Source organism: Syngnathus acus, chromosome 10 (genome assembly GCF_901709675.1).
Source record: "Syngnathus acus chromosome 10, fSynAcu1.2, whole genome shotgun sequence".
Taxonomy (NCBI): Eukaryota; Metazoa; Chordata; class Actinopteri; order Syngnathiformes; family Syngnathidae; genus Syngnathus; species Syngnathus acus.
In genome coordinates, this window is record NC_051095.1 from 16,577,806 (window position 1) to 16,599,355 (window position 21,550).

The 21,550-nt window shown below is 41.6% G+C and overlaps 1 protein-coding gene across 30 annotated transcripts in view; it reads left to right on the top strand.

The window, feature by feature from the left end:
- LOC119128672 (protocadherin gamma-C5-like) overlaps positions 1 to 21,550 on the top strand; it is a 212,343-nt gene that overhangs the window by 121,548 nt on the left and 69,245 nt on the right. For 2 of the 30 annotated variants that reach the window (XM_037261284.1, XM_037261314.1), the window contains exon 1: positions 926 to 3,669. The exons of 26 other annotated variants lie outside the window; for them this stretch is intronic. In XM_037261284.1, coding sequence (XP_037117179.1) covers positions 1,234 to 3,669 — 2,436 coding nt within the window. In that variant the 5' untranslated portion in view covers positions 926 to 1,233. Of the gene's footprint in view, positions 1 to 925; positions 3,670 to 9,729; positions 12,614 to 18,275; positions 20,929 to 21,550 lie in introns of those variants that run through there. 2 more of the 30 variants (XM_037261308.1, XM_037261287.1) reach the window with 2 other exon arrangements.

Consider the following 21,550-nt stretch of genomic DNA (forward strand, 5'->3'; position numbering starts at 1 on the left):
TTATTTGGCCATCTGGAAAGAGGTATTTACTTACTTGCACAGCAGTCTGTGTCTAACAATCCAAAAAAATAGTTCAACAGTATATGTTTCAGTCATGCAAAAGTTCGAAGAAAAGAAAAAGATTACAATGCGTATGCGATACTTACGCCGGCCGGACCAACATGGGTATCCTATCGCAGTTTAATCATAGGCTGACGACACGACAGTTAGGCAAAAACAGGAAGTGACATCATGGTGAAGTCAAAGGTCCCACAATCGAAATAAATAAAACGAAACGTATATTTCAAGACTAACCATAAAATTAACATGAATAGAAGGAAATACATCGAATTAAACCGTAAAATAATATTGAAAATTAATTGTTGGTCAAATAAAATAAAACAAGTATGCATATCTTACACAAAGACCATACATTTGCAACCACTAATGTAGCATTCATTTTAAAATACGTATCAAATACGGGATTGCTCTTCAGACCCTTTTTATCTTTCTTGGCAATAGTCAACCTTATCACAATCTTATGAATTCTTTCTTGTTTTAATTGGCAAAATATGATCATTAATTTTTTTCCCAAAGAAACAAATATTATAATTTTAAATTCTTGCATATGTAACCCATTCAAGGTTGCAAAATACAAATCAACATCATCAAACGTCAAGCAGAGGGTGTGTTTGGTGTTTATGGATTGGTCGCCTGGACCTTAGTTTGTGTTAAAATATTTTTTTTAATTCATATGTGACAGAATGCTTGTGGCTGTTGTATATTCTTCAGGACCTTTGTATAGGTGCAGTGCTTGTGGCTGTTATATATTTTTTCAGAACCTTAGTATAGGTGCAGAATGTCAAAGATTTAATGACAATACATTGTCGTAATCTAAATTCTTCTATTTAGGAAAACACTTGATTTGCTTCTTTTTTTTTTGTAACTATTATAAAGGTGCTAGAATGCACAGGTGACTGATAAGGAATTGCCTCTACAATAAATAAATGCTGGGGGCCTGCAGTTTGTCTGAGTGGACTCTTAGGGCCGCTGTAGACCACAAACTGCGGCAGGCTGGCTCTGATGGTTTCTGCTGTAACCGCCCATGTTATTTGGACATATTAGAAGAAGACAACGACAAAGAACGAGCATTCGAGCCATCACGCTCTTGGAAAAAGCGCGATTTAACCATTTGGATTTACCTTTTTCCTATGGATATTTAGCAGAGACCTTCATCAAACTAGTATTAATTTGATGAGATGTTTTTTTATTTATTTTTTGCAGGAAAATAGTCGAATTTATAGAACAATGGCAAGGCAAGTGCTGCTCTTTATTTTTTCTCTCTCCGTGGGTTCAGTGTTCGGGCAGGTCAGTTACTCCATCCCGGAGGAGATGCCCAAAGGATCTCTCGTTGGAAACATAGCTCATGATTTAGGTTTGCAGACCAAACGTATGCTGGCCGGCAAAGCGCGCATTTATAACCGAGATGGTGACAATTACGTTGAGTTGAATAGAGACAGAGGAGTCATCATGTTGAAAGAAAGGATTGACAGAGAGGCGCTCTGCAGACAGACGACGCCTTGCGCTTTACATTTTCAAATTGTTTTAGAGAACCCCATGCAATTTTACAGCATTACAGTTCAAGTTACTGACATTAATGACAATGCGCCAACGTTTAACAGGGGCGAAATGAAATTTAAAATAAGCGAGTCAGCAGTCATCGGAGCTAAATTTGTTTTAGAGAAGGCTGTAGATCTTGACGTCGGAACAAACGGCGTTAATAATTATGAATTAAAACCATCGGGTCATTTTGCTCTTAAGTTAGAAAATAACGCCGATGGAAATAAAAATGTGGAAATGGTTTTAAAGAAGCCTTTAGACAGAGAGAAAGAGGAGCAGATGTCTCTCGTGCTTACTGCTGTGGATGGAGGAGAGCCGCGTATGTCGGGAACGATGATGATTCTTGTTACAGTGTTAGACGCTAATGATAATGCCCCAATTTTTACACAACACACATACAAAGCTATTGTAACGGAGAATTCTGCTGTAGGCACAATTGTGGCAACTGTTTCTGCAACTGATGCAGATCAGGGCTCGAACGCCAAAATATCGTATTCTATAAGCAATGCCCAAAATGATATTAGAAGCCTATTTGACATCAATAAAGAAACTGGTGAAGTGACGTTGATAGGAATAATTGATTTTGAGCAGTCTCGTAACTATCAAATAAATATCCTCGCCAGTGATGAAGGGGGCCTCACAGATTCGTGCAAAATAATCGTTGATGTGCAAGACCTCAATGACAATGAGCCTAAAATAAGCATTATGTCAAAGTCAAATATTATTTCAGAAAATGCAGAGATCAATACTGTTGTTACCATGATTAATATAGAAGATAAAGACTCTGGAGATAATGGAAATGTTGTTTGTTTCTTAAATGAAAACATACCATTTACATTAAAAACCTCAACAAATAACTTTTATACTTTAGTGACAGATAGCGAATTAGACAGAGAGCGCTCACGTGAGTATAATATCACAGTGATGTGTTCCGATGAGGGCGTGCCCCCCCTCTCCAGTAGCGTCACTCTGGCTTTGCACATCTCAGATGTGAATGACAACGCGCCTGTCTTTGAGAGGAGCTCATATGAGGCCTACATTGTGGAAAACAACACACCAGGTCTTTCCATATTCACTGTAAAAGCCAGGGATGCTGACTGGAACCAGAATGCTCGTCTTTCTTACATCCTGGAGGACTCATCAGTTAACGGAGTGCCAGTCTCCTCATATGTGTCTGTTAGTGCTGAAAGTGGAGTCATCCATGCAGTGCGCTCTTTTGACTATGAGCAACTGAAAGAGTTCCACTTCCGTGTCAGAGCGCAGGATGGAGGCTCCCCTCCCCTCGGCAGCAACACAAGCGTTCGCATCCTGATCCAGGACCAGAACGACAACGCCCCTCAGGTGCTGTACCCGGTGCAGACGAGCGGCCCGCTGCTGGCCGAAATGGTGCCTCGTTCGGCAGACGTGGGCTACCTGGTGACCAAAGTGGTGGCTGTGGACGTGGACTCTGGCCAGAACGCCTGGCTCTCCTATCAAGTGCACAAAGCCACAGACAGGGCGCTGTTTGAAGTGGGCCTCCACAATGGAGAAATCCGAACTGTCCGCCAAGTGACTGATAAAGATGCTGTCAAACAAAGACTGACTGTTGTGGTGGAGGACAATGGGCAGCCCTCTCGTTCAGCCACAGTTATCGTGAATGTGGCGGTGGCCGATAGCTTCCCTGAGGTGCTCTCAGAGTTTACTGACTTTAGCATGCATGACAAGGAGTACAATGACAAGCTGACTTTTTACTTAGTCTTGGCGCTGGCTGTGGTCTCCTTCCTCTTCATCACTTGCTTGCTGCTCATCATCGCAGTCAAAGTGTACAGGTGGAGACAGTCTCGCGTCCTGTACCACTCCAACCTGCCCGTCATCCCCTACTATCCACCGCGGTACTCGGATACTTTGGGGACTGGGACCCTCCCGCATGTGTACAATTACGAGGTGTGCAGGACCACTGACTCTAGAAAAAGTGACATGAAGAACATGCAAGCCATGAGTCAAAGTTTGGTGAGTGTGGATGGAGATGATGGTGAACTGCCACATGGGAATAAGGAGCTGTCTGGAAATTTCTCACAGTTGTCAACATTGGTGAGTGAATATTTCTACATTCCTAATCTGTTATATGGCAGTCAGCATGGGTCCACAATTATACAAGGGGGTCACATGGCCTGCAAATCCACAAGTCAAGAAATCATGTTTATTATCCAAAATATAGTCTTTGAGAAGATACATAATTTGAATGTAAATGGAAATATAAAATGTAATTTTAAACTCTTATTTCAGAGCATGTTATAGAACTTAAGACTACTGTTTATTTGAATTTCAAGCTTTTTAGCTTTGGTAGATTCTGAGAATTGTTTGTTTGCTGTATTGGTTTAACTTCCATATTTTCTTAAGCCTTATTAAGGTTGCGTATGCCTTGGTGATCTGGTTTTGAATATCGTCACTTGCTCGTCTTCCATCATAGTGAATGATACTCCCGAGGTCTGTGAAGTCATCTGTATTCTCTAGGATCTGCTCATCTATTGTTATATGTTTTGGTATAGAGGTATTGATGGGCATGACTTTGGTTTGATTGATGTTTATGCTCAGTGCAACCTGCTTGTCGTAGTGTTGAAGTCTATCTATGTTTTCCTGGAGAGGTGTCGGGGAGAGGACTAACAACCCACTCCACCCACCCCAACTGGTCAGGAATGACCATTGGTTTGACATGGCTAGCAACCCCATTCTGTAAAATATCCCATATGCTACGGAAACAGCATGTATAACTTAAATTGTAAGGAAATAATGCCACATTACGTCGAAAAACACTTTCTTTTAGTCAGCTATTTGCTACAACCAACATCTTATAACGTTGTGTCAGTCCATTAACCACAGCAGGACGTTAGGAACGCTGCATTCTAATGCGTTTTTCAAAATAAAATTAATTTCAAATTAAAAGTGTCAACAATTAATTATTCAAAATATATTTGTGCGTATTTTCGTGTCATGGAATCACCAGCGTACAAGCGGATCCTCTTCTAAGCACAAATATTTGATGTAGTATACATGGGCAATTGTTACTTAACTCGAAAAATATATTTCATATTTTAACGTGGTAATACGCAGTTTAAACTTTTGACAAACATAATTATTTAACGTTTCCGTGTATCCCAATCGTCGAGCTGCAATGTCGCTGTCCACGGTGCTGGATTCTTTTTTTTTTTTTTTTTTTTTTTAGGGACCACTCAGGCGCCCCACCGTCGCCAAGTTTGACATTTCAGTGCAGCATTGTTAGACGTCTTCAAAAAATTTAAAAAAAAATTTGGGGAAAATCACTGACAAATACGACTACCTAATAATAATAGTAATAATAGTAATAGTAATAATAGTAATAATAGTAATATAATAATAATAATATAATAATATCACACCTGGTGGAACTTTTATAAGCTGTTCTGTTAAACTCCCATGAATATGAGAAGATTAGAATAAATTATTGTTTTGTCTTTTTTTCAAAGACGTCATTCATTTTGGATGTTTTTTGTTTATAGGTGTTTTCTGTACATATTTCTAAACGAAGCAAGGGTAATATTGTAATTACTTTTGAGTTATGAGTGGCCATTACTTTTGTTGTGCGTCGCTCGTTCTTACACATTTCAGACTCTAAGAGACGCTGTTGGCTTGGATATGATTTTCCCGGTGTTGTCGTCATGCAGTCCTCCCTATTGACGAGGCACTGGAAGAGATTTTGTCTTTTGTTAGTGGTGAGGGCAAGTGAAGGAACAGCAATCCCATGCCTCACATTGGTTTGATTGTAAAGAGGTGAACTGATCAGGAAACGAAGTATTAAACAATTACAAGGACATAACTCCTCTCTTTTTTTTTAATCATGGATAATCACGGACATCTTTCTTCCTCACGGACAAAATGGAGGTTGTTTTATGGATGGATACGGAAAGGAGGAACGCTCATTTTTCTGCTTCGTTTGGTAACCACGGTAGGTGGTCAAATTCGTTATTCTATTCCGGAGGAGATGAAAAAAGGCTCCGTGATTGGAAACGTGGCGCAAGATCTCGGTTTGGACATGAAGAGACTCATAGCTGGACGAGCGCGCATCGTGACGGGAGAAAACATTCAATACACGGAGCTGAAGACAGACAAAGGGCTCCTGGTCGTCAGTGACAGAATAGACCGAGAGCAGCTTTGCGGAGATGTGACGCCATGCAGCTTCAGCTTTGAGATCATTTTAGAAAATCCGATCGAGCTGCACAGAATAATTGTTGAGGTTTTAGATATTAATGATCACGCCCCTGTATTTTCAAATAAAGATAAAGCTCCCCTATTTGAAATAAGTGAATCAGCTGTAGTCGGAGTGCGCTTTCCTCTCAAGAGTGCAGAGGATCAAGATGTGGGGCAAAATGCATTGCAAAATTACATTTTGTCGCCAAACGATAATTTTATCTTAAATCAGCATGCAAATCCGGACGGCAGTAAATATGTTGAAATGGTGCTCCAGAAGCCTTTAGACAGAGAGCGACATCCCCGTTTGTCATTAAAATTAATTGCACTTGATGGAGGAACACCGCAGAGATCTGGCACTGTAAATATAGAAATAAATGTGTTAGATGCAAATGATAATGAACCTGTATTTAACCAATCAGTCTATAAGGCCGCTGTTATGGAAAACACAATGAAAGGCACAAGTGTAATTACGGTAAATGCTACAGACGCTGACAGCGGTTCAAATGGACTCATCTCTTACAGTTTGTCTCAAACAAAAGGAAGTGCAGCAGAGGTTTTTCATATTGATGAAAACACTGGCAAAATTTATGTGTCTGGTCAAATAGACTTTGAAAAGAACAAAAAGTACGAAGTGAGGGTGGAAGCAAAAGATCAAGGTGGATTGACTGGCACCAGTAAAGTTATATTTGATGTTATTGACGTAAATGACAACGCTCCATTAATTAATATAATGTCATTTTCCAGTCCTCTGTCTGAGGATTCACCTCCTGGTACAACAGTTGCAGTTCTTAACATAAAAGATGTTGATTCTGATAGAAATGGACAGCTAAAATGTTCCATAGATGGAAAACTTCCCTTTAAATTGGAGACCTCTCTGACAAATTATTATAATTTAATTTCAGATCAATTTTTTGATAGAGAATCTGTTTCAGAATATAACATAACAATTACAGCCACTGATCTCGGAACACCTCCGCTTTCTAGCTCTACAAAGTTACATCTTAGAATCTCAGACGTGAATGACAACGCACCAATATTTGATAAAAATATTTATTCAGCTTATGTGGCAGAGAATAATTCTCCAGGCATCTCCGTATTTGCTGTCACTGCTCGAGACGATGATTGGAATCAAAATGCAAGAGTATCTTATCTTTTAGAGGACACACAGATAGGTGGCAGTCCAGTGTCTACTTTTGTTTCTTTAAATTCTGAAACCGGTGTTCTCAGTGCAGTTCGATCATTTGATTATGAGCAAATTAAACAAGTGGACTTGGTGGTTAGAGCGCAGGATGGAGGTTCCCCTCCGCTCAGCAGCAACACGAGCGTTCGCATCCTGATCCAGGACCAGAACGACAATCCCCCTCAGGTGCTGTACCCGGTGCAGACGGGCGGCTCGCTGCTGGCCGAAATGGTGCCTCGTTCGGCAGACGTGGGCTATCTGGTGACCAAAGTGGTGGCCGTGGATGTGGACTCTGGCCAGAACGCCTGGCTCTCCTATCAAGTGCACAAAGCCACAGACAGGGCGCTGTTTGAAGTGGGCCTCCACAATGGAGAAATCCGAACGGTCCGCCAAGTGACTGATAAAGATGCTGTCAAACAAAGACTGACTGTTGTGGTGGAGGACAACGGGCAGCCCTCTCGTTCAGCCACAGTCATTGTGAACGTGGCGGTGGCCGACAGCTTCCCTGAGGTGCTCTCGGAGTTCACTGACTTGAGCATGCACGACAAGGAGTACAATGACAAGCTGACTTTTTACTTAGTCTTGGCATTGGCTGTGGTCTCCTTCCTTTTCATCGCCTGCTTGCTGCTCATCATAGCAGTCAAAGTGCACAAGTGGAGACAGTCTCGCGTCCTGTACCACTCCAACCTGCCCGTCATCCCGTACTATCCACCACGGTACTCGGATACTTTGGGAACGGGGACCCTCCCGCACGTGTACAATTACGAGGTGTGCAGAACCACCGACTCCAGAAAAAGTGACTGTAAAATGGACAGAGCTGCTAGTCAGAATTTGCTAGTCATGGACCGCAGTTCCACAGGGACCGTGCAGAAGATACACTGTCAAAAGAACATCCTGGATGAACCGGATTCTCCTATAGAGGTTAGTTTGTAACATTGTCTTGTGAAGTTCTCTGTCTTGTTTTGGGATAGTGACCCATTTGTTATCAGTAAGGTATCTCAGCTTTAATCGTATGACTTCAATTAAGTGTAAATGTTGAAAATGATAGGCATTGTTTCAATCCCCCTGATTTTAAAACGAAGAATTATAAGCAGTTGCAGGGAGTGGGATTTCAGAACCATGGATAGTTTTTCATTTGGGCTCATTTCTTTGTTAGTTGTTAAATACTTCAAACATAACATGCATCCTTATTTTACATTCTAACTATCTCTTACTATTTTACTTTATTGCTGTCAAGTTCATATTCAAGCTGTCGTTATTGCAATCTAATATCGAATCTACCTGAACTAGATAGAAACACTTGCATTCAATAATACTTTGCTGTATATGTTTGGTAACGGTTGTGTTTATGCATATCTTCATAAAGTTGTTTTATACATTAAAATTGCAATATTTGATTAGCAAATAAGTGGTGGTGATAAGCAGCTCGTGACCTGAAAAAAGATATTCAAAATGGATGAACAAATGGAGTAAAACACTCTTGTGACTAGAGTACTGCGATGTACAGTATGGTACATTTGACCAGATTAAAAAAGGCTCATTTACCTCAAGCATTTTCTTTTTGATACCATGTTGGATTTGCGGTTAGCACGCCTACATGCATAATCAGGCCGATGTGTGTTCAAATCTTTGTTCGAGCATCTTTATCTCTTAGGTCCAAACAACCTGAAAACAACCTAACCACACCAAATTTGCCTCCTCATGCACAAGCGAAATGTAAAATGGTTGGACAAATGTTATCCCTCCAAATTTTTCTTAAATGGACTTGCTTGACATAACCACATAATTGGGCCTTTGGCCTTTGTTGTCTCGTATTATTGTATTAGCTACTCCTAAAATTATGTTCTTGCTTCGGCAAATTGCCCTTGAACATTTCTATGAATTATTTTGCCATTTTCAAGCAGATTGACTTTCAAATATCAAATTTTATCTTATTTGTACATGTCTCTATCATGATGCTTTGTGAAAACAATTTGCTTAGAAACTTATATGAATCCCAGGTGCCTCTGCCATAATATCAAAATCATAGTGAACAGATGTCAAGACTGAATGTTGTTTTTGTGTGCGTGCATGTGTGTCCGTGCGAGTCGCGTGAACTTGCGTGTAATTGTAGAGCGTGTGGATGAGTTGCCCATTTTTCTGACAAATTGTAGGTTGTCTAGTTGTTCATTGGACTATCATGCATAGTCGTTCTTTTAAATCAAAACTCTTGATAATGACTGGCCAATATATACTACGTTCACCTCTCCCTATATGCCATCATAGTTAGTCTCCTTTACGTATCTTAATTTTGGAGTGCATATGATTTTTCTTCTTTGAAAATTGTTTCAAAAGATCATGCGAATTTGACATTTCACCTCAGCTGCCCTCCCCTGACCCTTTCATGTCTGATAACTCAAAATAAATATACTAATTGCAAAATTACTGAAAGACATTCCCCATTTTGAAGAGAAATTGAAATTTACCAATAATCCTTTACTTCTATTTTGGTCTACAATATTTGTACAGACTTATTATGGAGCCCGGGAGGCTCATTTATCAATATATCATTTTATCACTGACATTGGAAACTTAAGTCGATCTGCACTCATTAAATTCCATAATTGTCTTTAAATGACTGCAAGTTAATCCATCACACTGTAACAAAACATTGCAAATGTTTCTTTGTAAACTGTAGCAAAGTTATTTGTGCAATCATATATAGCTACACGTCATCAGAAATCAGTCATAAAAAAGATATTGGTAGGTTAATGAAAGAATCTCTAAAAGTTTTGCAATTTTCTTTGAATGTGGGAATATTGTTAAACCTACGTGGAAGTGGTTGCAGTGTGAAAAACAAGACTGGTTGGGACACGTACGTATTTAGCATATTTATTATAGGGTGCAGTCAGTCATATTGGTGTTCAGTCGTTGAGGCACGTGTATTATGGTTTGATTCATCCTGCAGTATTGCAATATGGACTCTTAGGGACGCTGTCGACCAAAAAGTAAATGACTGGGTCAGGACTGGAGCTGCTCCTCCATATAACGTCGACATAACACAGTGACAAAGCAACGGGAGGAGAGCGGATCATTTGACGTGCTTTTCAAATGGGGAGCAAAAAAAATACGTGATTGGACCAGAAAACTATATTTACTTCTATTTACAGTGGATAATATTTGACATTAGACTGTGAAAAGGATCCTTTTTCGTGGAATATATACAGAGAGGAGCTCTACTGGAGAGGATTGGACAGAACAATGAATGGGCAAGTACCGCTGCTGTTTGTGTTCCTCTTCGCCCTCGACGCAGCGTACGGCCAGGCCAGCTATTCTATTCCTGAAGAATTGACCAGAGGATCTTTGGTGGGAAACGTCGCACAAGATTTAGGTTTAGAAATACAACGTTTGATTTCGGGCAAGGCTAAGATCTATTCCAGAAACAATGAAGAATACATCGAGCTGAGCCGAGAGAAAGGAGTCCTCCTCGTTAAAGAGAGGATCGACAGGGAGGCTCTTTGCGCGCACACACCGCTTTGCGCGCTGCATTTAGAAATTATTCTGGAGAATCCAATCGAATTCTATAGCGTTACTGTGCAGATTACGGACGTTAATGATAACGCTCCTAGTTTTGAAAAAAATGAGATGAAATTTAAAATAAGCGAGTCAACAACCATCGGCACAAAGTTCGTTTTAGAAAGGGCTGTCGATCTTGATGTTGGAATTAATGACCTTCAAAATTATGAATTAAAACCATCGGATCATTTTGCGCTCAAATTGGAAAATAAAGCAGATGGAAATAAAAAGGTGGAAATGGTTTTACAAAAGCATTTAGACCGAGAGAAAGAGGAGCAAATGTCTCTCGTGTTAACGGCTATAGATGGAGGGGAGCCGCGCATGTCGGGAACGATGATGATTCTTATTACAGTGTTAGATGCGAATGATAATGCACCCGTTTTTACACAGCCCACATACAAGGCAATTGTCAATGAGAATTCGCCTGCTGGGACAATCGTGGCTAGTGTTACTGCTTCTGATGCAGATGGACATTTGAATTCTAAAATATCATATTCAATAACAAACACCCTCGATAATGTTAAAAATATATTTGACATAAATAAAGAAAATGGTCAGGTTTCATTAATTGGAAATATAGATTATGAGAAGTCTAGAAATTTTCAAATTCATTTACTTGCAAGTGATGATGGGGGACTCACTGATTCTTCTAAATTAATTATTGATGTACAAGATATAAATGACAATAAGCCCACAATTAACATTGTGTCAAAATCTAACATAATTTCAGAGGATGCTGAAATAAATACTGTGGTGACTATGATCAATACAGAAGATTTAGATTCAGGAGAAAATGGAAACGTGAATTGTTTTATAAATGAAAATATTCCCTTTATTCTGAAAATCTCAAAAAATAATTTTTATAGTTTAGTGACAGACGGCGATTTAGACAGAGAGAGGGCATCTGCGTATAACATCACGGTGATGTGTTCTGATGAAGGAATGCCATCGCTCTCGAGCAGCGTCACTCTCGCTTTACACATCTCAGATGTGAATGACAACGCGCCTGTCTTTGAGAGGAGCTCATATGAGGCCTACATTGTGGAAAACAACACACCAGGTCTTTCTGTATTCACTGTAAAAGCCAGTGATGCTGACTGGAACCAGAATGCTCGTCTTTCTTACATTCTGGAGGACTCATCAGTTAACGGAGTGCCAGTCTCCTCCTACGTGTCTATTAGGGCTGAAAGTGGGGTCATCCATGCAGTGCGCTCTTTTGACTATGAGCAACTGAAAGAGTTCCACTTCCTTGTAAGAGCGCAGGATGGAGGCTCCCCTCCCCTCAGTAGCAACGTGAGCGTTCGCATCCTGATCCAAGACCAGAACGACAACCCCCCTCAGGTGTTGTACCCGGTCCAGACAGGCAGCTCGGTGCTGGCCGAAATGGTGCCTCGTTCGGCCGACGTGGGTTATCTGGTGACCAAAGTGGTGGCCGTGGACGTGGACTCTGGCCAGAACGCCTGGCTCTCCTATCAAGTGCACAAAGCCACAGACAGGGCGCTGTTTGAAGTGGGCCTCCACAATGGAGAAATCCGAACAGTCCGCCAAGTGACTGATAAAGATGCTGTCAAACAAAGACTGACTGTTGTGGTGGAGGACAACGGGCAGCCGTCTCGTTCAGCCACAGTCATCGTGAACGTGGCGGTGGCCGACAGCTTCCCTGAAGTGCTCTCAGAGTTCACTGACTTGAGCATGCACGAGAAGGAGTACAATGACAAGCTGACTTTTTACTTAGTCTTGGCGCTGGCTGTGGTCTCCTTCCTCTTCGTCACCTGCTTGCTGCTCATCATCGCAGTCAAAGTGCACAGGTGGAGACAGTCTCGCGTCCTGTACCACTCCAACCTGCCCGTCATCCCATACTATCCACCTCGGTACTCGGATACTTTGGGGACCGGGACTCTCCCGCACATGTACAATTACGAGGTGTGCAGGACCACTGACTCTAGAAAAAGTGACATGAAGAACATGCAAGCCATGAGTCAAAGTTTGGTGAGTGTGGATGGAGCTGATGTTGATACTATGTCGAATGGCAACAAGCAGATGTCAGAAGACTTTTCTCAGATGTCAACCTTGGTGAGTGAAATGTTTCCCCATTCCCTTTCCTTTCGATCACTTCAATTGCTTTTGTGGCTCGTGTATGTGTTGGTGCTGTTCATGGTGCTGAAAGGTTCATGTTCTGAAGTTAACATAGCTCTCCTAACTTTGACCTTGGTTGTTGAAACATTTGTCGATGTTCAATTGACTTTGAAACTTTGCTCACTCCTAAGTGAATTCCATATTTTATATATTTGTATTTTTATTTACATACTCTTATTTCAACATCCATCCATCCATTTTCTGTACCGCTGTATCCCCACGGGGGTCGCGGGCTTGCTGGAGCCTATCCCAGCTGTCATCGGGCAGTAGGCGGGGGACACCCTGAACCGGTTGCCAGCCAATCGCAGGGCACACAGAGACGAACAACCATCCGCACACGCACTCACACCTAGGGGCAATTTGGAGCGCTCAATCAGCCTACCAAGCATGTTCTTGGGGATGTGCGAGGAAACCGGAGGGCCCGGAGAAAACCCACGCGGACACGGGGAGAACATGCAAACTCCACACAGGGAGGGCCGGAGGTGGAATCGAACCCGCACCCTCCGTACTGTGAGGCGGACGTGCTAGCCAGTGCGCCACCGAGCCGCCCCTTATTTCAACAACCCAAAAAAAAATTCTGAAATTCATACCCAGAAAGGTAAAATTACAATTTTACACCACCAGCATCTTCAAATCAAACAATTATGACGTGATTGTGAGCATAGAACTCATAAGGTTTCACAGAGATGTCATCAAAAGACTCATGTCATGGTACATCAACTCTTTTTCGCTTTTAGCCATGTTAAATGCACGAAAAACACTCTCAAAGTTGTGTTCTGCTCCCTTCACTCATCTTGGAACATTCTCGCTTATTCCTCAAGTGAAGCACCAAGTTGGGTACCCTCTCCTGACCATAGACAATAATTCCAGAATTGGGGTCTCCCTCTGCTGGCTGCAAAACCTGAATTAGTCATAACTATATATACAATATTAAAAACAAACTGTTTAGGCACCCGACATATAAACAATAATCTCATTTTAAAGATTAAATCTAAAAATGAAGAGCTATATTAAACTATATGACGCGCGGCAAATCACACAGTAAAATAAGCAAAAATAACTACTAACAACAGAGATTTTTTTTTAATAGCCAGATTTTACGGACAATTATAGCGACAAACAGACATTTAGCAGACTCTGGGGGTTGAAGCTGATTGACTTACATCACTGCTTGATTAGTTTGTTTATACTCAATTGTGGCTTCAATAAAACATTTTAAGAAAAGGATAATTAGAATGGTTTGAATAACTACTAAATCTTTGCAGCATGAATTAACAAGCTGAGAATTGATGTTGTAATTCACAGTATAAAATACGTAACTCGTATGTGAACGTTATTTTACAGTGGTGTGGGGTCTTGATTTTGCATTTGTTTGTTATTACAAATGAGAACGTTATGAATCGATTTTTTTTTTTTTTTTGCTAACATGGCATTTATTGTCAGTGTGCAACGTTTTAACACATGCACATGACATTCACCATTTCTACTCTAAGGGACGCTATTGGTCAACCTAAGGTTTTTCCTCTATTCACTCAAACCCAGATCGCCTGCGCAGTCATGCAACTCGCTCTTTTCATTTGATGAGGAGTACACGTAAGAGCCAGAGCGCCCCGCCGAGCGTTTGTTTTTCGGATTTTAATTGTTAGTGTTGATGTTTTTTATTTTTATTTTTTTATCTCACCGAAGTGGATATTTAAAAGGTGGACCTGTGATTTTATTTGTGGAATAATACTTGATTATTTTGGCAAATATGGCGCGTCGAAGATGCTCCGCGGACGCGCGCTGGAGATGGAAATTATTTTGTGGACCACGCCAGCAAATGGAATCGCTTTTGTTCTTTTTTTATTTAGCTGCCACAGTGGCTGGTCAGATTCGTTATTCTATTCCCGAGGAGATGAAGAAAGGCGCCGTGATTGGTAACATTGCACAAGATCTTGGTTTGAATATAAAAAGAATGGTTGCAGGGCGGGCCCGCATCGTGACGGGAGAAAAAATTCAATACACGGAGTTGAAAACAGACAAAGGGCTGCTCGTCGTCAGTGACAGAATAGACCGAGAGGAGCTTTGCGGAGATGTGACGCCATGTAGCTTGAATTTTGAGATCATTTTAGAGAATCCGATTGAATTGCACAGAATAATTGTTGAGGTTTTGGATATAAATGATCATGCCCCTGTGTTTCCAAATAAAGATAAACCTCTCCTTTTCGAAATAAGTGAAGGGACTGCAGTTGGAGTGCAATTTCCTCTACAGAGTGCAGAGGATCAAGATGTGGGGCTAAACGCGTTACAAAATTATATTTTGGCTCCGAATGAAAATTTTATGTTAACTCAGAATCCAAATCCAGATGGCAGTAAATATGTTGAAATGGTGCTCCAGAAGCCTTTAGACAGAGAGCGACATCCTCGTTTGTCTTTAAAATTAATTGCACTTGACGGAGGAACAACACAGCGATCTGGCACCGTAAATATAGAAATAAACGTTTTAGATGCAAATGACAACCGGCCAGTTTTTAATCAACCAGAATACAAAGCTTCTCTTACGGAAAACACAATGACAGGCACCAGTGTTATTACAGTAAATGCTACAGATGCTGACAGTGGTCCCTATGGACTCATCTCTTACAGTTTGTCTAAAACAAAAGGAAGTGCTGCCAATATATTTAATATTGATGAACACACTGGCACAATTTACGTTTCTGGTCATGTTGACTATGAAAAAAACAGGAAGTATGAAGTGAGGGTGGAAGCAAAGGATCAAGGTGGGCTGACTGGGACCACTAAAGTTATACTTGATGTCGTTGACGTAAATGACAATGCCCCAGTCATTAATATAATGTCATTTTCAAGTCGTCTGTCTGAGGATTCACCTCCTGGTACAACAGTTGCAGTTCTTAACATAAAAGATGTTGATTCTGACAGAAATGGACAGCTAAAATGTTCCATAGATGGAAAACTTCCCTTTAAATTGGAGACGTCTCTGACAAACTATTATAATTTAATTTCAGATCAATTTTTTGATAGAGAATCTGTTCCAGAATATAACATAACAATTAAAGCCACTGATCTCGGAACGCCTCCACTTTCTAGCTCAATAAATTTGTATCTTAGAATCTCAGACGTGAATGACAATGCACCAATATTTGATGAAAATAGTTTTTCAGCTTATGTGGCAGAGAATAATTCTCCAGGCGTTTCCATATTTGCTGTCACTGCTCGAGACACTGATTGGAATCAAAACGCGAGAGTATCTTATCTTTTAGAGGACACACAAGTAAGTGGCAGTCCAGTGTCCACTTTTGTTTCTTTAAATTCTGAAACTGGTGTTCTCAGTGCCGTTCGATCCTTTGATTATGAGCAAATTAAACAAGTGGACTTGGTTGTCAGAGCGCAGGATGGAGGCTCCCCTCCCCTCAGCAGCAACACAAGTGTTCGCATCCTGATCCAGGACCAGAACGATAACGCCCCTCAGGTGCTGTACCCGGTGCAGACGGGTGGCACGCTGCTAGCCGAAATGGTGCCTCGTTCGGCCGACGTGGGCTACCTGGTGACCAAAGTAGTGGCCGTGGATGTGGACTCTGGCCAGAACGCCTGGCTCTCCTATCAAGTGCACAAGGCCACAGACAGGGCGCTGTTTGAAGTGGGCCTCCACAATGGGGAAATCCGAACGGTCCGCCAAGTGACTGATAAAGATGCTGTAAAACAAAGACTGACTGTTGTGGTGGAGGACAACGGGCAGCCGTCTCGTTCAGCCACAGTCATTGTGAATGTGGCGGTGGCCGACAGCTTCCCTGAGGTGCTCTCAGAGTTCACTGACTTGAGCATGCACGACAAGGAGTACAATGACAAGCTGACTTTTTACTTAGTCTTGGCGTTGGCTGTGGTCTCCTTCCTCTTCATTACCTGCTTGCTGCTCATCATAGCAGTCAAAGTGTACAGGTGGAGACAGTCTCGCGTCCTGTACCACTCCAACCTGCCCGTCATCCCTTACTATCCACCTCGGTACTCGGATACTTTGGGGACGGGGACCCTCCCGCACGTGTACAATTATGAGGTGTGCAGGACCACCGACTCCAGAAAAAGTGACTGTAAATTGGACAGGGCTGCGAGTCACAATGTTCTGGTCATGGATCCCAGTCTTACAAAGACCTTGCAGATGAGACGCAATGAAAAGAACATCCTGGATGAACCTGACTCTCCTCTAGAGGTTAGAATTAACCATTTTCCCTTTGCAAAATACATGCTAGATGAATCAGGACCATGGTCAGAGACAAAAGGGTGCCAAACACCAAATGTGTTTTTTTAACTGCATGTGTTTAATTTAGGCGCCTTTGATTGTAAAGCATTACTAATTTATAGAAATTGAACTCAGTTAGGTATCAAATTATTTTTCGAATAACTAAATAATGTGTGTATTAAATTGTTTTTGGGTGGGGTTGTGTCAACCTCCCTGTGACATTTGCATAGGTTCTACACGTGTTGGCGCTTTTAAGGGTACTATGTGTGTCTCCTTACTTGCAGCTTCCACTGACGTCATTCATACGTCATGTGAAAGACAGAATGGAGTTTGTTTATTAGAAATGGACATCACGAATACATTGACAAAACCAAATGCATTTTGTAAACGTTTTAGCAGGAGTGTTAATTTTCAACATGTGACTTGACAGACTTTTGTTGAATCCACGTTTTGTTTGTTGCAAGGAGAGCTCATTTACAAATACTTGTGAATGGTGCTTACTGCAACTCATTGTCATATTTTATATTTTTTTCATTGTCTAGCATTTGACTGGAATTCTATCTTGTCTTGCCGGAAGTGGAATTTTCTTTTTTTTTTTTCTGCTATTGCAAATGCTTTTGGAAGTACTGCACGTCAAATAGTTTTTACCAAAGATATTCCTGCTGTTTCAATACTGTAGTTATTCACTCCAGAAATTTGATGACTCAAAAAGTAACCAACGTGTGAGCTACTGGTGCTACATAGGGTATAGCCATGCATTGCAACGGTGTTTGATATCTTTGCATAAAAGATCCAAGGTTGTCTTGTGCTCAATCACCAGCAAATGTGTAGTTGTCCACGATCTATGAGATTATACATATTTACCTGTGCTGCCATAACCTTAATGAGAATGAATCATTTTTGTTAGTAGAGATTACCAATCTCCTCAGTGTTCATTTAAAATAGAAACATATTGAAAAATGGATGGCAATGCCTATAACCTTGATTTTTTTTCTTCTTGCAATCAGCTGCTGCATGTGAAATAACAAATTAGATGAATCACTGAGGGATACTGCGGATATATTATATATTGACTATTGATCACCTTTCTCCATGAGTTCTTTATTTTTCTTAAAAAACATTTTTTGGTGGGTGTGTTTTTCCATTTGTTGACCAAATGTTGAGTAGAATATTTTATCAAGTAGATGATTGTTTGGCATTTGGTTTGGATTTGTAGTTTAGAGTTCTTTTTAGAGCCCCTAACAAATAAGTAGCCTAACACTAACCCTAATTTTCCTCTTAATATATGACGATGACTTTGGGGATGACTGAAAATGCTTTTTATTATAGGCCCGCTTGTTTTGCATTAGGCGGAGGCCTAGATATATCCTGCAGTACGCAATTTTGGACTCTTAGGGACGCTGTTGACCAGAGATTTTCCCGATCTTTATCCGTGTACCCTGCACACAATGAGCCACATCGACATTAAACCAACAGAAGAGGGAACGCGCACGTATCTGCTGGTTCAGTCGGGTTTTTTTTTTAAGGATAAATTCATCTCAGATATTTTTCTTTTTGAGTCCCTATTTGGATAAGAGGAATTTACATGTTTTTAATCTCTAATTTGGACCATTGCACATCGAATGGAACAATGAAGCGGCAAGTACTATTGTTCATTTGGGCGTATTTTGTCGGATTGGTACACGGGCAGGTCACCTATTCCATTCCCGAGGAAATGAACAAAGGCTCTTTGGTTGGAAACATAGCGCAAGATTTGGGCGTGCATGTGAAAAGGCTGAAATCTGGGAAAGCGCGCATCTACACGGAGGGGAATGCAGATTACATGGAGCTGCACAGAGACAGAGGGCTGCTCGTTGTCAAAGAAAGGATCGACAGGGAGGCGCTGTGCGGACAAACAACGCCGTGCGCGTTACATCTACAGATCACACTGGAAGATCCGATTGAATTCTACACGGTGACAGTCGAAATTAATGACATTAATGACAATGCGCCCACTTTTAAAAAGAATGAGATGACGTTTAAGATAAGCGAATCCACTGTGATTGGAGCAAAATTCGTGCTGGAGAGGGCTGTGGATTTAGACGTTGGTGTGAACGGGTTGCAGGGCTACTCGTTAAAGCCTTCTGATCATTTTCATCTAAAATTAAAAAATCAACAAGATGGTAGCAAAAGCGTGGAGATGATTCTGCAGAAACCTCTAGATAGAGAAGCTAAAGAACATCTCTCTTTAGTTCTCACTGCGGCTGATGGGGGTGACCCACAGCTGACAGGAACAATGCGTGTAGAAATTGTGGTGCTAGACTCAAATGACAACGCTCCTGTATTTACGCAGGAAATATATAAGGTCACTGTGATGGAGACTGCCACAAAAGGCACTTTTATGTGCACCGTGAGTGCTGTGGATGCAGATGAAGGCTCAAATGGAAGAGTGTCTTATTCGATAACCAACACAGTGGATGACGTCCCTGTTACTTTTGAAATTGATGAAAAAAGTGGTGCCGTGTCTTTAATTGGAAGGCTAGATTATGAAAAGGTGGCTCACTATGAAATATTTGTGCAAGCTAGTGATGATGGAGGGCTGACAGACTCATGCAGAATTATTGTGGAAGTGACTGACACGAATGATAATCCCCCGTCTATAAATATCATGTCTAAAACCAGTTCCATATCAGAGAATTCTTCACCAGGAACGGTGGTCACTATCTTTAATGTACAAGATCCTGACTCGGCAGAAAATGGCCATGTCGCATGTTTTATTGAAGATAATATGCCATTTCTGATGAAAAGTACATCTAAAAAGTTCTTCAGCTTAGTCACAGATGGTGATTTGGACAGAGAGAGATCGAGTGAGTACAACATCACAGTGACGTGCTCTGATGAGGGCGTGCCCTCCCTCTCCAGCAGCGTCACTCTCACCTTACACATCTCAGATGTGAATGACAACGCACCTGTCTTTGACAGGAGCTCATATGAGGCCTACATTGTGGAAAACAACACACCAGGTCTTTCTGTATTCACTGTAAAAGCCAGTGACGCTGACTGGAACCAGAATGCTCGTCTTTCTTACATCCTGGAGGACTCATCAGTTAATGGAGTGCCAGTCTCCTCATATGTGTCTGTTAGTGCTGAAAGTGGAGTCATCCATGCAGTGCGCTCTTTTGACTACGAGCAACTGAAAGAGTTCCACTTCCTTGTCAGAGCGCAGGACGGAGGCTCTCCTCCTCTTAGTAGCAATGCGAGCGTTCGCATCCTGATCCAGGACCAGAACGACAACGCCCCTCAGGTGCTGTACCCAGTGCAGACGGGCGGCACACTGCTGGCCGAAATGGTGCCTCGTTCGGCCGACGTGGGCTACCTGGTTACCAAAGTAGTGGCCGTGGATGTGGACTCTGGTCAGAACGCCTGGCTCTCCTATCAAGTGCACAAAGCCACAGACAGGGCGTTGTTTGAAGTGGGCCTCCACAATGGAGAAATCCGAACAGTCCGCCAAGTTACTGATAAAGATGCTGTCAAACAAAGACTGACTGTTGTGGTGGAGGACAACGGGCAGCCCTCTCGTTCAGCCACAGTTATCGTGAACGTGGCGGTGGCCGACAGCTTCCCTGAAGTGCTCTCAGAGTTCACTGACTTGAGCATGCACGACAAGGAGTACAATGACAGGCTGACTTTTTACTTAGTCTTGGCGCTGGCTGTGGTCTCCTTCCTCTTCATCACCTGCTTGCTGCTCATCATAGCAGTCAAAGTGTACAGGTGGAGACAGTCTCGCGTCCTGTACCACTCCAACCTGCCCGTCATCCCGTATTATCCACCTCGGTACTCGGATACTTTGGGGACGGGGACCCTCCCGCACGTGTACAATTATGAGGTGTGCAGGACCACTGACTCCAGAAAAAGTGGCTGTAAATTGGACAGAGCTGCCAGTCACAACATGCTGGTAACGGACCCGAGTTCAGCCGGAACCATGCAGAAGCTACACATTCAAAAGAACATCCTGGATGAGCCTGACTCTCCTCTAGAGGTTGGTGTCTTGAGACTTATAAATGTTGAAAAATTGCTATGCAGGCAATAGCATAAATGCATGATTATAGATGGCCACAATGTATTCCAGCTGTTATCTGCCATTCGTCTTTGATACTATACAGCTGCCTTGTGAAAGTGTGTGACTTACCTTCTCCTGTAAAGTTGAATGTCATCAAATGGCAATTTGCTGTTATTCATATGTTAATGGAGGCTATTTTTCTAAGTCAAATATGAGAATAATTATGTAGTGTATGCTGGCTCTATTTGCAATATTTCAGTTAAAATGCTTACTTAACTTTACAAAACGGCATGAATATATAACGTGAAATAATGTCCACCGAACAGGTTGTCCATTACTGTCAAGAAAACAAAAAGTTAGTCCTGATAACAGATATTTGCCAAACTCCAAAGCAGCTTTTTTCAGCACCATGGACAGCAGTCGTGTTGACCTGCAGTGCGCAATGCCCCTATTTACTGCAAGTGATCCATTGTGTTATCTGCATGTAATTTACTGCTTATCAAATAATTCAAATAAGCATTCATTTATGATATATGCATACTTTATAATAATCATATATTTTAGCTTTAGTTCTGCTTTAGTCGTCATAATTTATCTTTAG